At 36.3% G+C, this 20,437-nt stretch overlaps 1 protein-coding gene across 2 annotated transcripts in view; it reads left to right on the forward strand.

Annotated features, from left to right (window-relative positions):
* Positions 1–20,437, forward strand: part of UNC5C (unc-5 netrin receptor C) — a 401,391-nt gene that overhangs the window by 222,189 nt on the left and 158,765 nt on the right. For both annotated transcript variants that reach the window (XM_021008379.2, XM_021008380.2), the window contains exon 2: positions 6,691–6,912. In XM_021008379.2, the coding sequence (XP_020864038.1) occupies positions 6,691–6,912 (222 nt within the window). The remainder of the gene's footprint in view (positions 1–6,690; positions 6,913–20,437) is intronic.

Here is a 20,437-nt window from a genome sequence, read left to right on the forward strand (position 1 = left end):
AATGTCCTATAGTTATATAGATAACAATGAGATAATATGCTATATTGATGTAAAGAAATTAGCCTTCAAGAAAAATATATTCATTCATTTATCCAATAAATATATATTAAGAACATTTAAGAGGTAACATTGCAGTTTTCAGTTTTTAAGAACTAGAGAGATGTTTTTTAAAAGGCAGTCTTTTCTAAGCAGAATTAATTTCATGAAATTGTCTGAAAGTAACCTTTTGATATTAAAATTTTAAATGTTAGAAATGGTCATCTTTATTAAACAGACTAAAAATGAAAAACACTGACAACTTTAAGTAAATAACAAATTAATTTTTCTTTTTCTTGTTTTTAATTATTCTTTTAAAAAACTTTGCAAAATTTTAGTAAAATATAATTAATTCTTAAGGAAATATAAAAATTGGGAGCAGGAGTAATTTTTAGTTATTTCAGAAACTCTGTACTTTGGTAGAACTATGTATGTTTTTTAATGTTTTTAGTCACCAAAAGTGAAACAACATTTGCTCATCTGACTCTAATATTTATGTGTGGCTTTGCTAGATTCCATATATCTGATGGTCAAGCTGCTCTTGTATGCACTTGCCTGTCTCTTTTATCCACTAATGTCTCTTCTTGTCCACTTTTTTACTCAAAGAAATTCTTCTTGTACTCCATGAATGTTTAAAATGTACAGGTATACATGTGTATACACAGAGAAAACATACAGAGTATGTTTAATCCTCTAAAAGACAAGAAAAAGAAAACTGTTTTTCTGCGATATGTTGTCTGATATTTTTAGTGTTTTATCAATCATTACCACTGTCCATCATTGCATATAACAATATGGAAGTGCTTCAAAAAGCCAAATACAGGAGACCAAATACAGGACTTCAGGATGCTGGATTCCTGGTGATAGATCTGTCAATAGTTACTGCCCCTCATCTTTTTCCCATTGTGAGTAGAATATAATAATTTAGGATGACTGTCTTGTTATCAGAAATAAGCCTAGGTTGTTTTTTTTAGCAAACTGACAGCTCTTGGCCTTAGCACTCACCACTAAAGAAGCAGAAATGATGTCTTGACAGAAGCACAGCAAATCAAAGAAGAAAAACGACCATAATTCATTGCTGAAATGACATTTAAATTTGAGTGTTAAGAATTCACTCTACGATGTTTTGTGTTCTTCGTGTCTGCTTTTAGCAGACGATTTGTTTGTGGTGCAGTGGAAGCCAATTTTCCCCCCTCTAGGACAGACTGGTACAGATCAGAAGTCATTACTGTCAGACAACTGTTCAGCAGCATACATGAAAAGGAGTCACTCAGGGTGGGTCACTCTGTGGACAGAAGTCCGATTCACCTATGTCCATCTCCAAAGACAGCAATAACCAGACAAGTGACCAGAATTGACCAGAATGAACTCCAAGCTCTAATGATATTGTAATGAAACACTCCATATTCCATTATTTGTCTTTTAGCCTCTAGTAAATCGATATCCTGTTTATGAAACCTAAATTATAACTATGTCCCATGACTTTGTCTTCCAAGTTACTCTACTTAACACCAATTAGCCTGCCATATTGATCTGGAGAATAAATTGTAAAGTCTGAGTGTCTCCTACTTCTAACAGAGGGAGACATAACTAAGTTACTTATGACATGGCCAAAGGATATTCTTCATAAATAGAGAGCATAATATTCCTTTTTAAATTAATTTATTTTGAGTTATCAACAATCACTTCCATAAGCTTTTGAGTTTTCAATTTTTCTCCCCCTCCCTCCCCACCTCCTTCCCCAAGACTGTGTGCAATCTGATATAGGCTATACATATACATTCCTATTAAACATATTTTCACATTAGTTATGTTGTAAGGAAGAATTAGAACTAACAGGAGGAACCACCAGAGAGAGGAAACAAAACACAACAGAAGAAAACAAAATAGCAAATAGTATGCTTCGATCTGCATTCAAACTCCATAGTTCTTTCTTTGGATGTGTATAGCATTTTCCACCAGGAGGCCTTTGGAGATGTCTTAGATCTTTGTATTGCTGAAAAGGGTTAAGTCTATCAATGTTAGTCATAGCATAATGTGGTTGTTACCATATACAATGTTCTCCAAGTTTTGCTCACTTCACTCAGCATCGGATCATTCAAGACTTTCCAGGTTTTTCTGAAGTCAGCCTGTTCATCATTTCTTATAGCACAATAGTAGAGAATAATATTCTTTTTTTTAAATTTTCTTAAATTTTTCTTTCTTCCATATGCTTTTGAGTTGAAAATTTTTCTCCCCCTTCCTCCCCCACCACCCTCCCCAAGACAGTGCACAATCTGACATGGGCTTTACATTTACATTCCCATTAAACATATTTTCACATTAGTGAAGTTGTAAGTAAAAATCAAAACCAATAGGAGGAACCATCAGAAAGATGAAACAAAACTCAACAGAAGGTAAAAATAAGTGATAGTGATTCGACTTCCACAGTTCTTTCTTTGGATGTGGACAGCATTTTCCATCCTGAGGCCTCTGGAGATGTCTTAGATCCTCATAATGCTGAGAAGCGTTCAGTTTAACATTCTTAGTCATTGCATAACATGGCTGTTTTTGTGTACAAAGTCCTCTTGGTTCTGCTCACTTCACTCTGCATCAGACCATATAAGTCTTTCCAGGTTTTTCTGAAGTCAGCCTGTTCATCATTTCTTATAGCACAATAGTATTCCATTACATTCATATAACACAACTTACTCAGCCATTCCCCAATGGATGGGCATCCTCTCAATTTCCAATTCTTTGCCACCACAAAAAGACCTGCGATAAAGATTTTTGTACATGTGGGTCCTTTTCCCATTTGTTGGATCTCTTTGGGATATAGCCCTAGAAGTGCTATTGCTGGATCAAAGGGTATACACATTTTTGTAGCCCTTTGGGCATAGTTCCAAATTGTTCTCCAAAATGGTTGGATCAGTTCACAACTCCACCAACAATGTATTAGTGTTCCAATTTTCCTACATCCTCTCCACCATTTATCATTTTCCTGTTTTGTCATGTTGGCCAATCTGATAGGTGTGATGTGGTACCTCAGAGTTGTTTTGATTTGCATTTCTCTAATCAATAACGATTTAGAGCATTTTTTCATATGACTATAGATGGCTTTAATTTCTTCATCTGAGAACTGTCTGTTCATATCCTTTGACCATTTATCAATTGGGGAATGGTTTGTGTTCTTATAAATTTGTCTTAATGAGGCCTTTATCAGAGAGACTGGTTGTAAAAATTCTTTCCCAATTTTCTACCTTCCTTCTAATCTTAGTTGCATTGGCTTTGTTTGTGCAAAAACTTTTCAATTTAATGTAATCAAAATTATCCATTTTGCTTTCATAATGTTCTCTATCTCCTGTTTGGTCATGAATTCTTCTGTTCTCCATAGATCTGATAGGTAAACTATTCCTTGTTCTCCCAGTTTACTTATGGTATCAGCCTTTATATCTAAGTCCTGAACCCATTTTGACTTTATTTTGGTATATGGTGTGAGATTTGTGTCTATGCCTAGTTTCTGCCATACTCTTTTTCAGTTTTTCCAGCAGTTTTTTTCAAAGAGTGGTTCTTATCCCAGAAGCTGGGGTCTTTGGGTTTATCAAATAATAGATTACTATAGTCATTGACTACTGTGTCTTGCATATTTAACCTATTCCACTGATCCACCTCCCTATTTCTTAGCCAGTACCAAGCAGTTTTGATGATTGCTGCTTTATAATACAATTTAAGATCTGGAATTGCTAGGCCACCTTCCCCTGCATTTCTTTTCATTAGTTCCTTTGATATTCTGGACCTTTTGTTTTTCCAAATGAATCTTGTTATTATTTTTTCTAACTTTATAAAATAATTTTTTGGTAGTTTGATTGGTATGGCACTGAATAAGTAAATTAGCTTAGGTAGGATTGTCATTTTTATTATATTAGCTCGGCGTACCCATGAGCAACTGATGTTTTTCCAGTTATTTAGATCTGATTTTATTTGTGTGAAAAGTGTTTTGTAATTGTGTTCATAGAGTTCCTGGGTTTGTTTCGGGAGGTAGACTCCTAAATATTTTATAATGTCTACAGTAAGTTTAAATGGGATTTCTCTTTCTATCTCTTGCTGTTGGGCTTTGTTGGTAATATATAGAAATGCTGATGATTTATGTGGGTTTATTTTATAGCCTGCAACTTTGCTAAAGTTGTTTATTATTTCAAGTAGTTTTTTACTTGATTCCCTAGGATTCTTTAAGTATATCATCCTGTCATCTGCAAAGAGTGATAGTTTTGTTTCTTCTTTGCCTATTCTAATGCCTTCAGTTTCTTTTTCTTCTCTTATTGCTAGAGCTAAGGTTTCCAGTACAATACTGAATAACTGGTGATAATGGACATCCCTGTTTCACCCCCAATCTTATTGGAAACACTTCTAGCCTGTCCCCATTACATATAATGCTTGCTGAAGGTTTTAGATATATGCCATTTATTATTTTAAGGAAGACTCCATTTATACCTATGCTTTCTAGTGTTTTTAACAGGAACGGGTGTTGTATTTTATCAAAAGCTTTTTCTGCATCTATGGAGATGATCATGTGGTTTCTGTTGGTTTTGGTGTTGATATGCTCAATGATGCTGATAGTTTTCCTAATATTGAACCAACCCTGCATTCCTGGTATAAATTCTACCTGGTCATAGTGTATTAGAGAATAATATTCTTAACAAATGTTAATTTTAAAAATTATAATTTTAGTCTAGTTTTTAATTTAAAAGTGAGATTTGCAATAGCTGAATGATAACCATGTTTTATTCATTATCTTTAGGGAAAGGGGGCTGGGACTACGATTTCACTGGTGCACAGAACTCCTGATGAGGAATCTCCCTCCACTCAAACACCCATTCTGCAATGTGTGGTGTTAAAAAGTTGACTGCAGCTCTGAGAGAATAAATCACTTCCAGGGCCACAGTGTCATTGTCTGTCAGAGGCAAGACTTCAGCCCTGGTCTTTCTGACTCTAATGCTGACTTGAGAATCCATGCTGCCGGAGATGTCAAACTCAGGGACCCCAGGGTAGACCACAAAACTCAAAGAGAACCAAACTCAAATTTAATTGGGAAATGTTTCACAAAAGTACAATACAATGTAGATAATGCCCATTTGTGGTTTTCCAACTCAATACGTCCGCACCGGGATCCTTTTCTCTTAGAGTTTGACACCAGTGCTCAAAGCCATGCTGCCTCTCTATGATGAGGAATGATATGTTTGCAGAAGTAACATTAGAAGGGTACTTAGATGAGAGGTAGCGATACCTTCTAAAAAGTAGCAGATCTCAACATGAATCTGAAAAATAAATTTAAGAGCTGATTCAATAATTCCTTGAGCTGAATGTGATAGCTAGATATAGAGATAGATGATAGATAGATAGATATTAAATAGATTTAAAGATATATACTTTGGGCATTAGCCTTGGTCTTTTCTAATGCAAACTAAATCTTTATTTTTACTAAAAATATATTTTATACGCATTATAATTTGACCCTCCCACTAAGCCCCCTCAATTGAACAGTTCCAATAGCAATAACAAAAAGAATAATAATACCAAAAATAATAATACATATCATTATTATATGTATTATAAAATAATAATACAAATACCCTCACCATAAACATATATAGTCAAGCAAAGCACATTCCCACATTGGTCATGCCTAAATATGTATGTGTCCCTCTGCATTATAAGTCATCCCCTCTGTCAAGAGATAAGTGGAACATTTCATCTTCATTCTTTTGGACTCACAGTTTATTGTTGCATTCAGCAAAATTCTAAAGGCTTTCAAAGTTATGTTTCTCAGTAATGTTGTCCTCACTGTATAAATAGTTCTCCTGGTTCTGTTCTTCTTGCTCTGCATCAGTTCATAGAAGTCTTTGTAGTTTTCTTAGAAACTATTCATGTTGTCATTTCTTTTTTTTTAAGGCAATTGGGGTTAAGTGACTTGCCCAGGGTCACATAGCTAGTAAGTGTCAAGTGTTGGGTCTGAGGCCGCATTTGAACTCAGGTCCTCCTGACTTCCCGGCCGGTGCTCTATCCACTGTGCCCCCTAGCTGTCCCTCATGTTGTTATTTCTTATGACACAGTAATAATCCATTATGTGCATATACCATAATTTGTTTAGTCATCTCCAAAAATGAGGACACCTTCTTAGTTTCCAATTTGGGGTCACCACTAAAACAACTACTGCAAGTATTTTGTACATATAGGTCCTTTTCCTCTTTCTTTGATCTCTTTGAGGTATCAGCCTAGTAGAGGTATAATTAGGTCAGAGTGTATGCACAGTTCAGTCACTCTGGGGACATAGTTCCAAATTGCTTTCCAGAATTATTGGACTAATCCTAAGCTGTACCTGCCTAGGTTCACTAATCTATCTGTTTTCCCATAACCCCTCTCATATTTGCAATTTCCCTCCTTTGTTATCTTTGCCAGTCTGATGAGAATGAGGTATTTGTTAATAGCGTGGCTTTTTTCCTTTGAAATCTACCTGGCCATATCCTTTGGCCGTTATCTAAATCTTGCTTTTTTTTACTTCTAATGGCATTCTATTTCTTTTAAGGTCCTTATGATATTTTTTAAATGTTAGCAAGAACTGAAAGACAGCCACTATGTTCTGACTCACCTATTTTTTTTCCTTTTTTATTCTCACAGATGATGATTTTTTCCATGAGCTACCAGAAACTTTTCCATCTGACCCTCCCGAGCCTCTGCCACATTTCCTTATTGAGCCTGAAGAAGCTTACATCGTGAAAAACAAGCCCGTGAACCTGTACTGCAAAGCCAGCCCTGCCACCCAGATTTACTTTAAGTGCAATAGTGAATGGGTCCATCAGAAGGACCATGTTGTGGATGAGAGAGTAGATGAAACCTCTGGTAAGTGGGAGATGCCAAAATCTAAGGCTTTAAAAGATGATTCATCTATGTTCATCACTTACTTGTTAGTGTTCATGCTGTTGAACCACAACATAGACATATGCTGATAAAAATCTGGTCATATGCAGTGATTATCTCTGCTACATGCTATAGAATCAAAATGGAATAATGGATCATCGCCTGATTTCTGGCCTGAAGAACTAAAGAAAATTTAAACATGGCTTTTATTTTTGGTCCTAACCTGAGAGAGTTACTCGTAGAAATTTCCTCTACTGATGTGAATCTATCCCAGATAATAGGAATGAGAGTTGGGAGCTGTGCAAAAAGCCCCAATTACAGATGTTATCAAATTCCACTTAGATGCAGCTGGTACCAAAATAAGATGGAGAGGCAGTTTCTTCCTTGGGAAAAAAAAGGTGGCTTTGAAATCTAAAGACTCGAGTGCAAATCGCAGCTCTGTCACAAATTGAGTGCAGTTTCCTCATCTGTAAAATAGGGAGAAGAGTACTTGTAATAGCTGCTTTATAGGACTGTGGGGAGGCGTATTTTGTAAATGTGAGCTACAGTTATTATCATCCAGTGATTTCCGAGAGTACATTAAACCAAATGCAAAAGATGCTGATATACATACATTTCCAAAATACTGATCTAGAAGGGTTTTTTCTTAATCTTAAAAGATAGTAGAGATTTAATTCTATAATTCTTTAGCATAAGTGACCTTTAGCATTCCTCTGGCCCCAGTTAAAAGCCCCATAAAACACTCAGTGCCCCATCCATTACCTGAAGGTAATAATAGCTAATATTTAGATAGCACTTACTAAGTGCCAGGCATTGTACTAAGTGATTTACAATAATGATCTCACTTAATCCTCATAACAACCCTGGGAAACAGGTATATTACTTTCCTCTTTTTACAGATAAGGAAAACAAGGCAAGCAGGGATTAAGCAGCTTGCCCAGGGTTACACAGCTGAGGTAGGATGTAAAGTCAGATCTTCCTAACTCTAGGCCCATTACTCTATCCACTACACAGGTACCAAGAAGATTCGATGAAAAGGTCCCAGTTACTACAGTAGTTAGAGTAACAAGGAGAGTGGGGTCATTGTTGAGTACAGGTAGCAGCAACATTCTTCAAGATACTTTGGTCACTTTGGCAAATGGGAAAAGGAAGAAACCATAGCTGTTCAAAGACCAGGGAAGACATTAGTTGTATTGTGTGGCTGCTCACAGTAATAAGAACCAGTGTACAGGAAGCTTAGAAATAATAACTAAAACCATACACACTTCTGTGGTTGGCGGTACCCAAACCATGTCTTTTGTTTATGCGCTGATTGAGTTCCTTTGAACATACACTACCCTTCACATGATCACCAAAAGACCAATTCTTCAGGTGTAGGATTAGATAAAGGGGACTTTGCTGACAGCCCTCAGGATTTAGTTATAGATAAACTGTAGATGAGGACAACTTTTCCGACAGTGATTTAAATTTCATAATACTTCATAATGGGTGATCAAGGGAAGATGTAGAATAGCCTTACGGAATTCATTTAAATTAGAGAGATACTTTCCTGGGATGGTTTAAATGTGATCATGCCTACAGGCAAGGGGATTGACTAAACGAACTCACAAGAATTCCTCCCAGTCCTACAGTTTTATCATGCTGAATTTCAAAACATAGTCGATAAACTCTTCCCCAGATGAATTATGACAAAGATCAGAGGAGTGCTTCTGGATATACTTTGCTCACAGCATTTCCCAATTGTCTCATTTTTCCCCTAAATTTAAAAATCAATTAATTCAGATTGGTTCAAAACTTTGGATTAGCCAGAGAAAAAGCAATGGCATGTACCTAAGGGTGATTTTGCTCTCAGGTGCTGGATTACGCTAACTGCATAAAGACAAAGTCAAGGACTTCAACCATAGAAAGAAGAGAATCCAGGGGAACAAAGAAAAAACTTTCCTGAATATGTCTGGTACATATAAATGCATGACAAACTTCAACTTACAAAACTAGATTACAGTACATATTTATCATGGTTACAAAACTTGTGATTCTGAGCCATTTTGGCTACATGTTAGAGAAATTAGAGATTTTATTGCAAGCTGATGATTGCAGAAATATCTGGGTATCAGAAGAGAGGGTAGTCCACTTTGGGGAATTGTACCACCTCTTGGTCTAATTACTCAAAAAAATAACTGTACCAGATGTCTTAGAAGTCTCAAGTGGACTGAGTTTTATTTGTTTCAGCTCATTTATTTGTGCAGAGTTCAAAAGCACACACTTTTAACAGTGGGTGGGAGGAGGAAGAAACCAGGACTGCTAAGTAAGATTGGGAAAGGAATTTTGGATTTGAGTGGCTACTAGTAGTAATAAGAACTCCTGTAGAGGAAGATTGGAATTTGAAAAAATAACATACTTCTGTTATTTAATGCCTACACCATTATCTTCATGTTACATTGATAATCCACAGGGAAAGACATTTCCTGGTCTGGAAAACATTCTATTTCCCACGTGCTCTTTCCACTCATTAATATTGTGTACTCATCATGAATACACCAATATTTAAAAGTACCTTTCAAAACAATTACAGTCTAGTAATTATAATGTTAAGCCATTCAGGATAGACTAGACTGAGATCAAGATGAAGAAATGGGTGCATTCTAAAGTCCTGTACAGCTCTAAGTCTATGATCCTAAAGGGAAGAGACTTTCTTTTGGGCTTCCTTTGTTCTTTATACCGTTATACAAATGACTTCAACATCTATATGCTAAGCCTGATCTCACTCCTCAACCCTAGTACTACAGCTGCAGCTACCTGCTGGAAATCTCCGTTTAGATGCCTCCTCGGCACATCACACTATCCAAAAACATCCAAAATAAATATCCCAAACAGACTTCAACTTCTCCCCCTTGTTACTGAGTGGCAGAGTAGATAGAGTGGGTCCAGAGTCAGAAAGCTCTGAGTTCAAATCCTGCTTCAATCACTACCTGTGTGACTCTGGGCAAGTTACTTAACCTCTGTCTGCCTCAATTTCCTCATCTGTAAAATAAGGATAATAACACCTACCTTCCAGGATTGTTGTGAAGATCAAATGAGACAATATTTGAAAGCACTTAATACAGTGTCTGGCAAATAGTAGCATTTAATAACTCCTTCTTTCCTTTCTTCATTCCTTCTTTTCTTCCTTCCTACCTCCCTCTTTTCCTTCCTCCTTCATTCCCTCCCTCCATTCTTTTCTTCTTTCTTTCCTTGCTTTCCCCCTTCCTCCCTTCCTGCTTCCTTGCTTCTTTCTTTCTTCCTTCCTCTTCTATCCTTCAAATTTAAGAGTACCACAGTCCCTCCTTTTGCCACCATGGAGCCATCCTAGGCTATTCTCACTACCTCACCCTGACGGCATATTGTCAGGTAGCTCCACAACATTTTTGGAATGGCTTTCTCTACTTCATGTTAAAGAAAACCCCAAAATGGTGTCATGAAGAATTGGACAAGACTGAAATAACTCAACAACAAATGCCTAATGGAGGCCCTTTTCACCTCTCACCTGAGCTATTGTACTCTAATTGTACTACCTCCCTCCAGCCTCTCCTTTCTCCAATTCACTTTGTATAAAAGGTGCCTGAGTTACGTTCTTAAGGCACAGGTTTTTATCCTGTCTCTCCTCAGCTCAAAAACCTTTGTGGCTCCTTCTTGCCTCTGGTTTGGTCTATTATCTCTTTCCTGAGCTCAACATTGGTCTTTGTATCTCAAGTGTCGAACATAATGCCCTTCACTTAGTAGGAGCTTAATAAATGGTTCTAATTAAATAGGAAAAAGATAATATATTTATATAGCACTTCAAGACTTGCCAAGTATAATAAACATAAATCTTATTTGAGTTTCTCAGCAGTCCTGAGTTAGAAGTTCACCAAGTACTATTTTTTCCCATTTTAAAGATGATGAAACTAAGATTCAAAAAGTTCACAAGAACTTGCCTATTCTCACACAGCAAGGGCTGGAGGCAGAGGGATTGCAGGCCTTCTTGACCCCAAATTTGGCACCATGTTCACTGTACCATAATGCAGAATATTGCTTAATGAGACCATAGTAACTTCAAAACATTTTTTTTCTTCTGGGTATCACTACTACATCTAGTAGAAGAACATCAGGAGAAATATGAATATCAGAAAAAAATCAGTACTAGAAACAAGATAGGTAAAAGTAGCATTCATCATCTTGTCCCAAGTTGGACTCAGCTACAACATTCTCATGCCTTCCTGTGATCAGAACCTCAGAATATCAAATGTGCTCTATATCAGAAAAATTCAAAAAACATTTTTTACATTAAGGAAGATCCCAAGGCTTAAAAAATTAGCTAATAAAAAAGGCACTTGTCATAATTTGTGTTTGGGTTTAAGGGAGAGGTCAGAGGGATGGAAACTTCTCCCATAGATTTATAATATAGTTATCCCTTTCACACCATGGAGATTAGGGGCACAGTGTCCCAACAACCTGGAAAATACACATAAAAATTCTGTCCCCCCCTTCATACCTGAGAAGTCTGAATTATTATGATATGAAAAGATAAAATATGCTGATATTATACAGTACTGTATATATATAATATATGTGTATATATGTATATATACACATACACACACACATATGTATTATGAATTTCTGAGTTTCTAAATTTTTTCTGTGTTGTCTTCTGGCTTTTGCATGTCATCTGCAGCTTTCACAAAACTCCCAAAAAATTCCCATTTAATTTCTTATGCCAACCCGCATTATATTGAAATCATGGTGGGGAAAGTCTCAATGTGAAAGGGAAAACTGTATTAAAGGACATTCTGGGACATCATCAAGGCCATACCTTTGAAATTAAAGTTATTGAGGGCCCGTTTTTTGATACAGGAAGTATCTTTCCATAGGAAACCAAAAGAAATTAAAAGATGCTAGAGAAAGCATTCTTGGTCAGGTAGAGTTTGAACTAGGTAACCTTGGAATTCTCTGTCAGCTCTTTAATTCTGGGATTCCATGAAATTATTATTATAGTCTGATCTGTCCCAGTAGAGTGTAAGCTCCTTGCAAGCAGGGATTATCTCATTCTTTGCATTTGTATGCCCAGTGCCTAGCAAAACCCCTGGCACATAGTAGGCACTTAAATACTCATAAGCATGACAATAGTAATAATCAGCATTTATAGGACAGTTTAAGGTTTGCAAAGCACTTTACATATGGTATTTCATTTGATCCCTGCAACAACCCTGTGAGAGAGATGCATTATTATCATCATTTTACAGATGAGAAAACTGAGGTTGAAATAGGTATGGTGACGTACCCAGGGTCACACAACTATTGAGTGTCTGAAGCAGAATTTCTATCCACTGCACTACCAAGCTGCCAGATAAGTTGATTGATTAAGAGATAAATATAGGAAAATAGCAATAATGCCCATTGCAATCAAACTATAGTGAATCCCATAAGATAGACTGAATAATAATGACTTACCCAAAAGGATTCTCATTCTGGACAGACATTATGGTGCAGTAGAAAGAGCACTTCACTTGAGGTGAGGAGAAATCAGGATTCAAGTCCTCTCTCTGATAATTTAGTACTGATGGGACAATAGTAGACAAGTTCTAAGCCTCTTTATTCACCTATAAAATGGGGATGATAAAATTTGTTTCACAGGGTGATTATGGAGATTAAATGAGAAGGTATACTAATTGTACTCTCAAGCACAAATTAAATGGCAGCTGTTATTATCTTGAATGATTCTCTTTACTAGATTTATAAAGAATAAAAGAATTAGAAAATTGTGAAACAGCATTTGTTAATGCTAGGCCATAGCTTTCATTTAGCTCTTCACCTAGTGACTCTGAGTCTGGTATTACAAGTAGCTAGGTTACTTTGTTGTGCTAAACTTTTGAAACAGTCCTACCTTAGAAGTTACAGAAAACTCAAAGCTTCTTGGGTGCAGAGCACTCAGGGGCTATTACATTTCTAGTAAAAGCCTAAGTTGAAGCCATTGAATTTCTATCTATATCAAAGTACCAAGGCTGCTTGAAATTGGAAATTTTCCAAGTCAAAGCCTTGGAGATTTCTACCTAAAATAATCAGTTTCTCCTTTAATTTTTTTCAAAATTCTGTTCTAATAGGAGCAGAGTTTAGAAACTTGAGGTTTCTTTCTGATTTTAAATACTATGCCACATTTTTATAGTATTTTAAGATTTCCAAAATCTTTTCCTCTCAATAACTTTGTGAGGTGGGTAATCAAAGTATTCACCATTCTATAGATGAGGAAACTCAGGATCTGAGATATAGTCATTTCTGTAAGATTATACAGATATAAATGTGGATTTGAAATTTGATCTCAGTTAACTCCATATCCAACATTCTTTCCACTACTCCTTGGTCATGCCAAGGTTAATTTTTTCTTTCCTTCCTATTTTATTGTCATCATATTTCCAGCCATTAACAAAATGCTATCTGTATGCAAGTATGATGCAAACAACACAGAATACTAAGTAACTTCAAAGACAGCATGTGGTGAAAATAGGACTACTACCTGGCATTTATCAGGGGAAAAGATCTTACTCAGCCTACGTCAGCTAATCATGGCTCCTCCATACTCTCATCTTTCTCTCTTTGTAGTTTTGCCACATATCAGGTTTTCCAGAAACAGACCTTTCTGTCTGTCAAAGCTCATGTCTCTGAGAACAGCCAGAGTCAGAAGGATCTCAGCCCAGGTACAACATTTTCCCATTTAGATTGATTAAAGGTCTTTATTTTAAACAATTATCAATTATAAAAAGATAAACCTAAGCGAAATGTAGCTCAGGCATGGAACTCCTCCACCGAGGACCCACATTCTTTGTACACTCACACACAGTCAGGTTGGGGAAAGGGGGGGGTGTCCCTAGAAGGAGAGGCCACCCTGCAATAACTTATTGGTTCTGGGATCTGGGGAGCCCTGCTGTGGGAAATGCCGCCACCCTTGTGTGCTCCCAGTCCATTAACTCAATCAGAAACATCTGCTGAACAGAGAGAGGTGAGGCAAGAACAGAGCACTGTGTTACAACCCAGGGCACACTCTCCCCAGGGCCCACTGCACCAGCCAGAGGGTCCTTGAGACAGAACACTGCAGGCTCTGAGGGCTCCCCCTGCACCCAACTTCATCTCTCTTGAGATCATCTCTCAGCATACAGCTTCTCTGTATACCCCAAATTCAGGTAAGCTCTTCTGGTCAAAAGTATTGTCTCTTTAGTGAGACGCCTTACCTCTGTCTCATGGCCATAAACTCACATTTTTGCTGGGTGTACCATAACCAGGCAATACATATTTGCCCCATAATCACCAAAAAGTTCTGAGATTTCTGTTTCCCTGTCATCTGCCATGTCTTCATGTCCATCTTATACAGATTACATGCTAGGAAAGGGGCCACTGGCCATGTTTACCCTGAATAAGGCCTCTTGTGATTCTTTCACAATTCTCCCCATTTGTGTTCCTTTCCATGAGCCTAAGGGGTACTTTGGAATCCTCACTTCATTTGTGAGAAACCAGGAAAGTCCATCTCCTACCCATGTGCTTTTGTTTCCCCATGCTTTGAAAGCTCCCCCACACTTCTTGGAACTGTGGAAGAAAAATTTAGTACCCTACATTTGGGGAACAACTCTGGAAACAATTTTAATTAAATAATTATAATTCTAGGCATCTCACATTAGAGAGAAAAATCCAAAAAAGACACTTTTGAAAACTTTTCTCCAAAGTCTTCTTTCCAGCATAGGGTCCAAGAATAAAGATTAATTAGATAATCAAGTTCAAAGAGGTTGACAAAGCCTAAGCATTCATTTGGATCCATCCAACAGAACTATAGCCACTTAATTTTAGAGCACCCTGAAGAATCATTTTCCTAAAACTATTCAGTTCCTCTTTTAACCCTTCCCTGTAATGATTCTCTCTCTCTCTCTCTCTCTCTCTCTCTCTCTCTCTCTCTCTCTCTCTGTCTCTTCCCTTTCTCTCTGTCTCTGTCTAAGTCTCTGTCTCTATCTCTTTGTCTCTCTCTGTCTCTCTCTTCTCTCTGTCTTTCTTTCTCTGTCTCTCTCAGTCTGTCTGTCTCTCTCTGTCTCTTTCTCTCTCTGTCTCTCTGTCTGTCTCTCTCTCTCTCTCTTTTAACCAAGTGTCTACAAATGCTTTTCTTGGTTAAATTAATCAAAGATATTCTTAGTTGAATTAGTCAAAGACATTCTCCCTCTTACCCTAGTCAGATTCCAGGAGGAATCTTTCCTGGCCCACTGGGGCCTTTCTCTTTAGACACTGGTTAGTCCTTTGATAAGAATGATCTGTAATAAAATTTCCAGGTAGTGCATTCTTTTGAAATTGATAGTTAAAGAAAGACTGATAAGGTTTCTCATTTAGATTAGACAGGAACTTTACATTAAAATACTGACCTAATTGTTTTGTAATAGGTGACCTAAAGATCCCTGAAGGGATGGCTTTGTGTACTTCCATAGAGCTATCACAAGGCTCAGTCAGTTGAGACCTTCTAGAGGCATTTCTTGATTTTCCCAGGTGTCAGTGTGTCCTCCATCTCCATCACTCATTGTTTTTTTTAATAGCCTTTATTTACTTATCTATGAACATGTATCCCCCAAGGCAAATGTGGCCTCCTTGAGGGCAAGGACTCTCACTTTTATTTTTTTTTATCCCCAATGTTTCTTTAATAAATGTATTTTGATTTATCAGTTGATTGGTTTTTGTGCTTCTACTAAGATAAAGAACCACCAATCAAATATTTATATTGACCCATCTTCTGAATTTAAGTTAAAGAGAGAATTAAGATGGTGAATGGCAGATTAATTTGGAGTATTTTTTTAAAAGTCAGTTTGAATAATACAAGAAGATAATGTAATATTCTATGAAAATGTTCATTATAGACTCACACAGAGATACTATTGTTTATACCATATTGTATTGGTGATGATGATAATTTATGTAACATTATAAGGCTTACAAAATATTTTAAATAAGTTTTTTTCATTTAATCCTCTGTCCAACCTTGTAGGTGGGTGCTATTTTATTATTACCATTTTACAGATGAGAAAACTGAAACTGAGCAGTTAAGTGACTTGACCGGGACCAAGTAAGTGCCTGAGATAGTCTCCATATATGATACCTCCTAGTCCATTTTCTAATTGCTTCTTGCAAGGATTCTTCCTAACTTATAACAAAATTAAGCCAATTTTCTTTCAGATCATAGGAAAAATGCATAACCCGTAAAAGAAAAGTGTGTGAGTTCTACTTATATTTTACCAAATAATGAACAAAATATTTTAAATTCTTTGAATTTCATATTTTAATTTTTTAAAATATCAGTGGTAGTTTTACCTCTCCACAAGAATGGAAGTTAAACAGTAATATGCTTTTGTACCAGTAAAGATAAATTGTACATTATTTTATTTTTTACCACAGAAGCATTCATTTTGGAATCTGGTAATAAGTGGATTATATATAAATAGAAAAGTGGTAAGCACATCCAGGTAGTCACAAGACCATAATTTCATTGAGTGTTTCTGGTAACATCATAAACCAAGATAAGAGTGGTTAGCAGTTTGTCCAATAACAGGATATCAAGATAAAATCCCCTTTTATATTGTTGCTGACTTTTTTTTTTTTACTTATTCTTCCTTATGTCCATGAATCATCATCTTTGCCTAAGGAGTTGACATTTTCCTTTTGGCTTTGACACTATATCTGAGCCTCTCTTTCTGGCCAGGGTAAACAGAAGCAGGACCAGAAATAGATGGCAGTTCAATTCCTTGATCATTTTCTATAGAAAATTACATATTTAGATAATTTTTCCTTAGAGTTTCTTCATGACTCTTCAGCATTAGCTCATATAGCATTATATATACACACGAGCACATAAACAAATATACACTAAATGACATCATGCATGTCATACTATGTAATTATATTTGAATAGGATGTTGATTTGAACATTTTAATAGTCTGTATTTATTGAACACATGGCCAAAAATACTATTGCCAACTAGTTGAGAAAATAATATTACACATTGATTTTATTATGTAATTTTGGTGAACTAGACTTCATTGTAGAAAGCAGAACTCTTCAGAAGTTTCATAGCTATGGATATTTTTAATGCAAGAAATGGGATTTTTTCTCTAAAATTAACATTTAGAGCAATTTTAATTTAAAAAATCAATACATAATCTTTTATTTTGCCACAGAAAATAAAGCATTAATTAATATGAGTATCTTATTTCAATCAATTAATAAATGTTCATTAAGGTCCTACTGTGTGCTAGCTCACTAGAGAGCAATGAAAAAAAATTAAAGTTTGTCCTTAAAAAGCTTAGATTCTAGGGGGTTAAGGTGGAGTGCAACTTGTACAGATGTCAGCATATTTTTAAATGTATCCAATACAAAAAAAAAATACTAGTGACTGGGGGAAGTAGGGCTTGAAAGCTTTGAAAAAAACTAGGAATTCTTCAAGGGAGGAGATCAGAAGAGAGTACATCCTAGGGACGGGCCTGTTTGGCTGTATTGATGGTCACATGTGCCGAATCATTTGTGTTCCTTAATGTTATACATAAACACAGATTCTATTCCTATTCCCCACTTAGGACCACTTCAGGAGTGTGTGTCTATGTGTCTGTGTATCTGTGTGTATCCCTGTTCAAGGAGAGGACTTTATGCTGGTGGAAGAAAATCAGTTTCCTGTTAACAAGAGGCTCTGATGCTCTTAGGACCATATGTATGAAAGTAAATATGGGAGAGCCAGCATTCATGCTACTCTGTAAGCATATTGCCCAATGAAGAGCAACTATAGCCAGGCTCCTCATAAAAGCTTTTGTTGTATTGATTTTAAGTAAGAATAAACAGTTGTCAGGAGCCAATATAAGGGTAAATTTAACTCTAGCAGATATATACAAAGGGACTGGAGTGAATTTCTTTTACATTCTTTTTCTCAGGAAAAATATATGAATCAATTTCTGGATAGTAATTAAAGTACTGGATTAAGTTTTTCTATTTAAGAAAGTTTAAGATGGTTTCAACCAAAGAAAATAGGTCCCACAGTAGAAATGGAAATTGGGATACAAATTTCAGTATCACCCTTGGGTCTTCCTATACAGTTTTTGTCCAGCTAATGTGGCTTCTTGAGTGCAGATTAATGCAAGTAATTATGCATTTCCAACTTCATTTTCCTTTGGGAGGAGGAGAAGAGTGGAATGAGATCAAATTGTAGCCCTGTTAGACCAGTATATGTATGTATATATATATATATATATATATAAAGAGATACAAACATTTATATTATGTTATATTATATTATATTATATTACATTATATTACATTACATTATATTACATTACATTACATTACATTATATTATATTATATTACATTACGTTATATCACATTATATTATATATAACTGTCTCATTCAAAATTACTTTCCCAGCTATTGATACACTATTTTTTCTTTTTAAAACATTGTTCTCTTACTATCTGCTCATTATAACGTGGCTTAAATACTCAAAGGTATTTTCTTTATTAATAAATCTCACAATCAATAAACCTGGATACAAATGTATGTTGTGCATATTTCTTAGCACTCACTACAAATAAAACTATTCCAGTCAGAAACTTCCAGGCCCTTGAGAGAAAGTCTACTCTCGCCATGTACTCTGCAGAGTACTACCTGCGATGGGGATGGGGATGGGGGTGGGACAAAAGAAACCATATGATATTATCATTCCACACAAAACTGAGGGCTGGTGAAGAAAAAAGCACATCATGCAAGGAATAACATATCTGAAGATTCAGAGCAATTCAGGTGAAAGACCTGTCCTTAACTGTGTTCAGAATGTTAGCGTATTACAAAATATGATTCTTTGAAGTCCCAACATCATGGGGGAAAGGACAGTTAGAATTCAGTATAAACCATGGACAGAAAAACAAATGGTCTGACAAGTAGAAGTACAGTTTCATGGTTTTCCCAGTCATTGGTGAAATGATCAGCATGTAGTCATCAGACCCCTGAGTAGTTACATAGCCTTTACCTTCTGATTATTTCTCTTTCTTTCTGATTATTTCTTGAATGTCCCTTCCTCTTTCCCTATCTATTAAATTTATAACAGCGTGAAAAAACCGTCTCCTGGGAGTAGTAGTGAAACTCTACTGCTAGAGTCAATTACAAGTTAAAAGGAAAACAAAACCCAGGAGAATGTTCCTTGTGAGGAAAGTTCTGAGGAATAAATAACATATCTCTGATATACTTGGCATGGAATAGATGATGTACGACTTCTATGACAGCAGCTTCAGTGGTATTGTCCAGTTAGATTAAATTATTTTAGTGATGAAAAGCCTACATGCAAACATACCCATTTGTTGAATACATACATACACACACACACACACACACACACACACACACACACACACACACACACCGCTTGTTACAGACTTGGGTAGGGACAGAATATAAAGTCCCTTAACCATTGTGTCTGTCTGGTAACATGTCATTTGATCAGACAGTGTGGGAGGTGAGAAGGGAGTATAGATAAAGGCTAAAGTGAGAGGTGAGGAAGAGGGAAGAAGTAAAGTTGATTGAAGTTTTGAACCTGGGTAGCTGGAAGGAGAATATTGCACTAAACAGATATAGAACAATTAGGAGTGAGGAAAGGTTTCAGGGGAAAAGAGAATGAATTCTGTTTTCACGTTGACTTTGAGATGCAAATGGGACATCTAGTTGGTGATATCCAATAGGCTGTTGGTGATCTGAGATTGGAGTTCAGTCAATTATGAAAGAAAAGCATTTCCCTATTGCCTTTATCAGACCTGGCAAGCCTTCCCCACATTTGCTGCATGACTGTACAGGATCACGGACCAAAGAAAATACAGCCACTTTTTATTTGCGGACATCATCTTTGTCAGCCCCTGACCCATGATGGTTTTCACATTATGGAAACATGATAGTTCTTATGGACACATTTACTCTGAACTGTCTATTCCCACTTCACTGGGAAAATAAAGACAAAATATTTTAAACAATCAAAAGAGACAAGCTCACTCTATAATTTTCCCCTTTTAAGAAAGAATATTGCATTTGTATTTTTTTCTTAGCCCTGCTACACAATAGGAATATAAACATGGTGTTCAAAATTCAGCAGCTTTCTGTTTGCTTCCCATATGGCTTCAGTTCAATAGATTTTCCCCCAGATTTCTTCAGCTTCTCCTAGCAAAGTACTAAACAGCCATTATTCCTTTTGCTTGCACATTGAGATTCATCAGCTGCTCCTAAACTGCCTCAAAAGTGCTTCAATTTTGCATGAGCACTAAGCTGGGGACTGGGAGACATTACCCAGTGCTGAAGGCCCAGATCATTAGAAAGAGCATGTAAATCCTCTGAACCAGAAATAAAAAGTGCAGAGATTTCCTTTGTGAAGTCTCAACTGCAGCTTTATGTAAAACATGAACCTCTGGCAGGTTATTATGTGGCTTCTTTTTCCTCCTAAATTTT

Source organism: Phascolarctos cinereus, unplaced genomic scaffold (genome assembly GCF_003287225.1).
Source record: "Phascolarctos cinereus isolate Bilbo 61053 unplaced genomic scaffold, phaCin_HiC Scaffold_9;HRSCAF=440, whole genome shotgun sequence".
In the NCBI taxonomy this organism is placed as follows: domain Eukaryota; kingdom Metazoa; phylum Chordata; class Mammalia; order Diprotodontia; family Phascolarctidae; genus Phascolarctos; species Phascolarctos cinereus.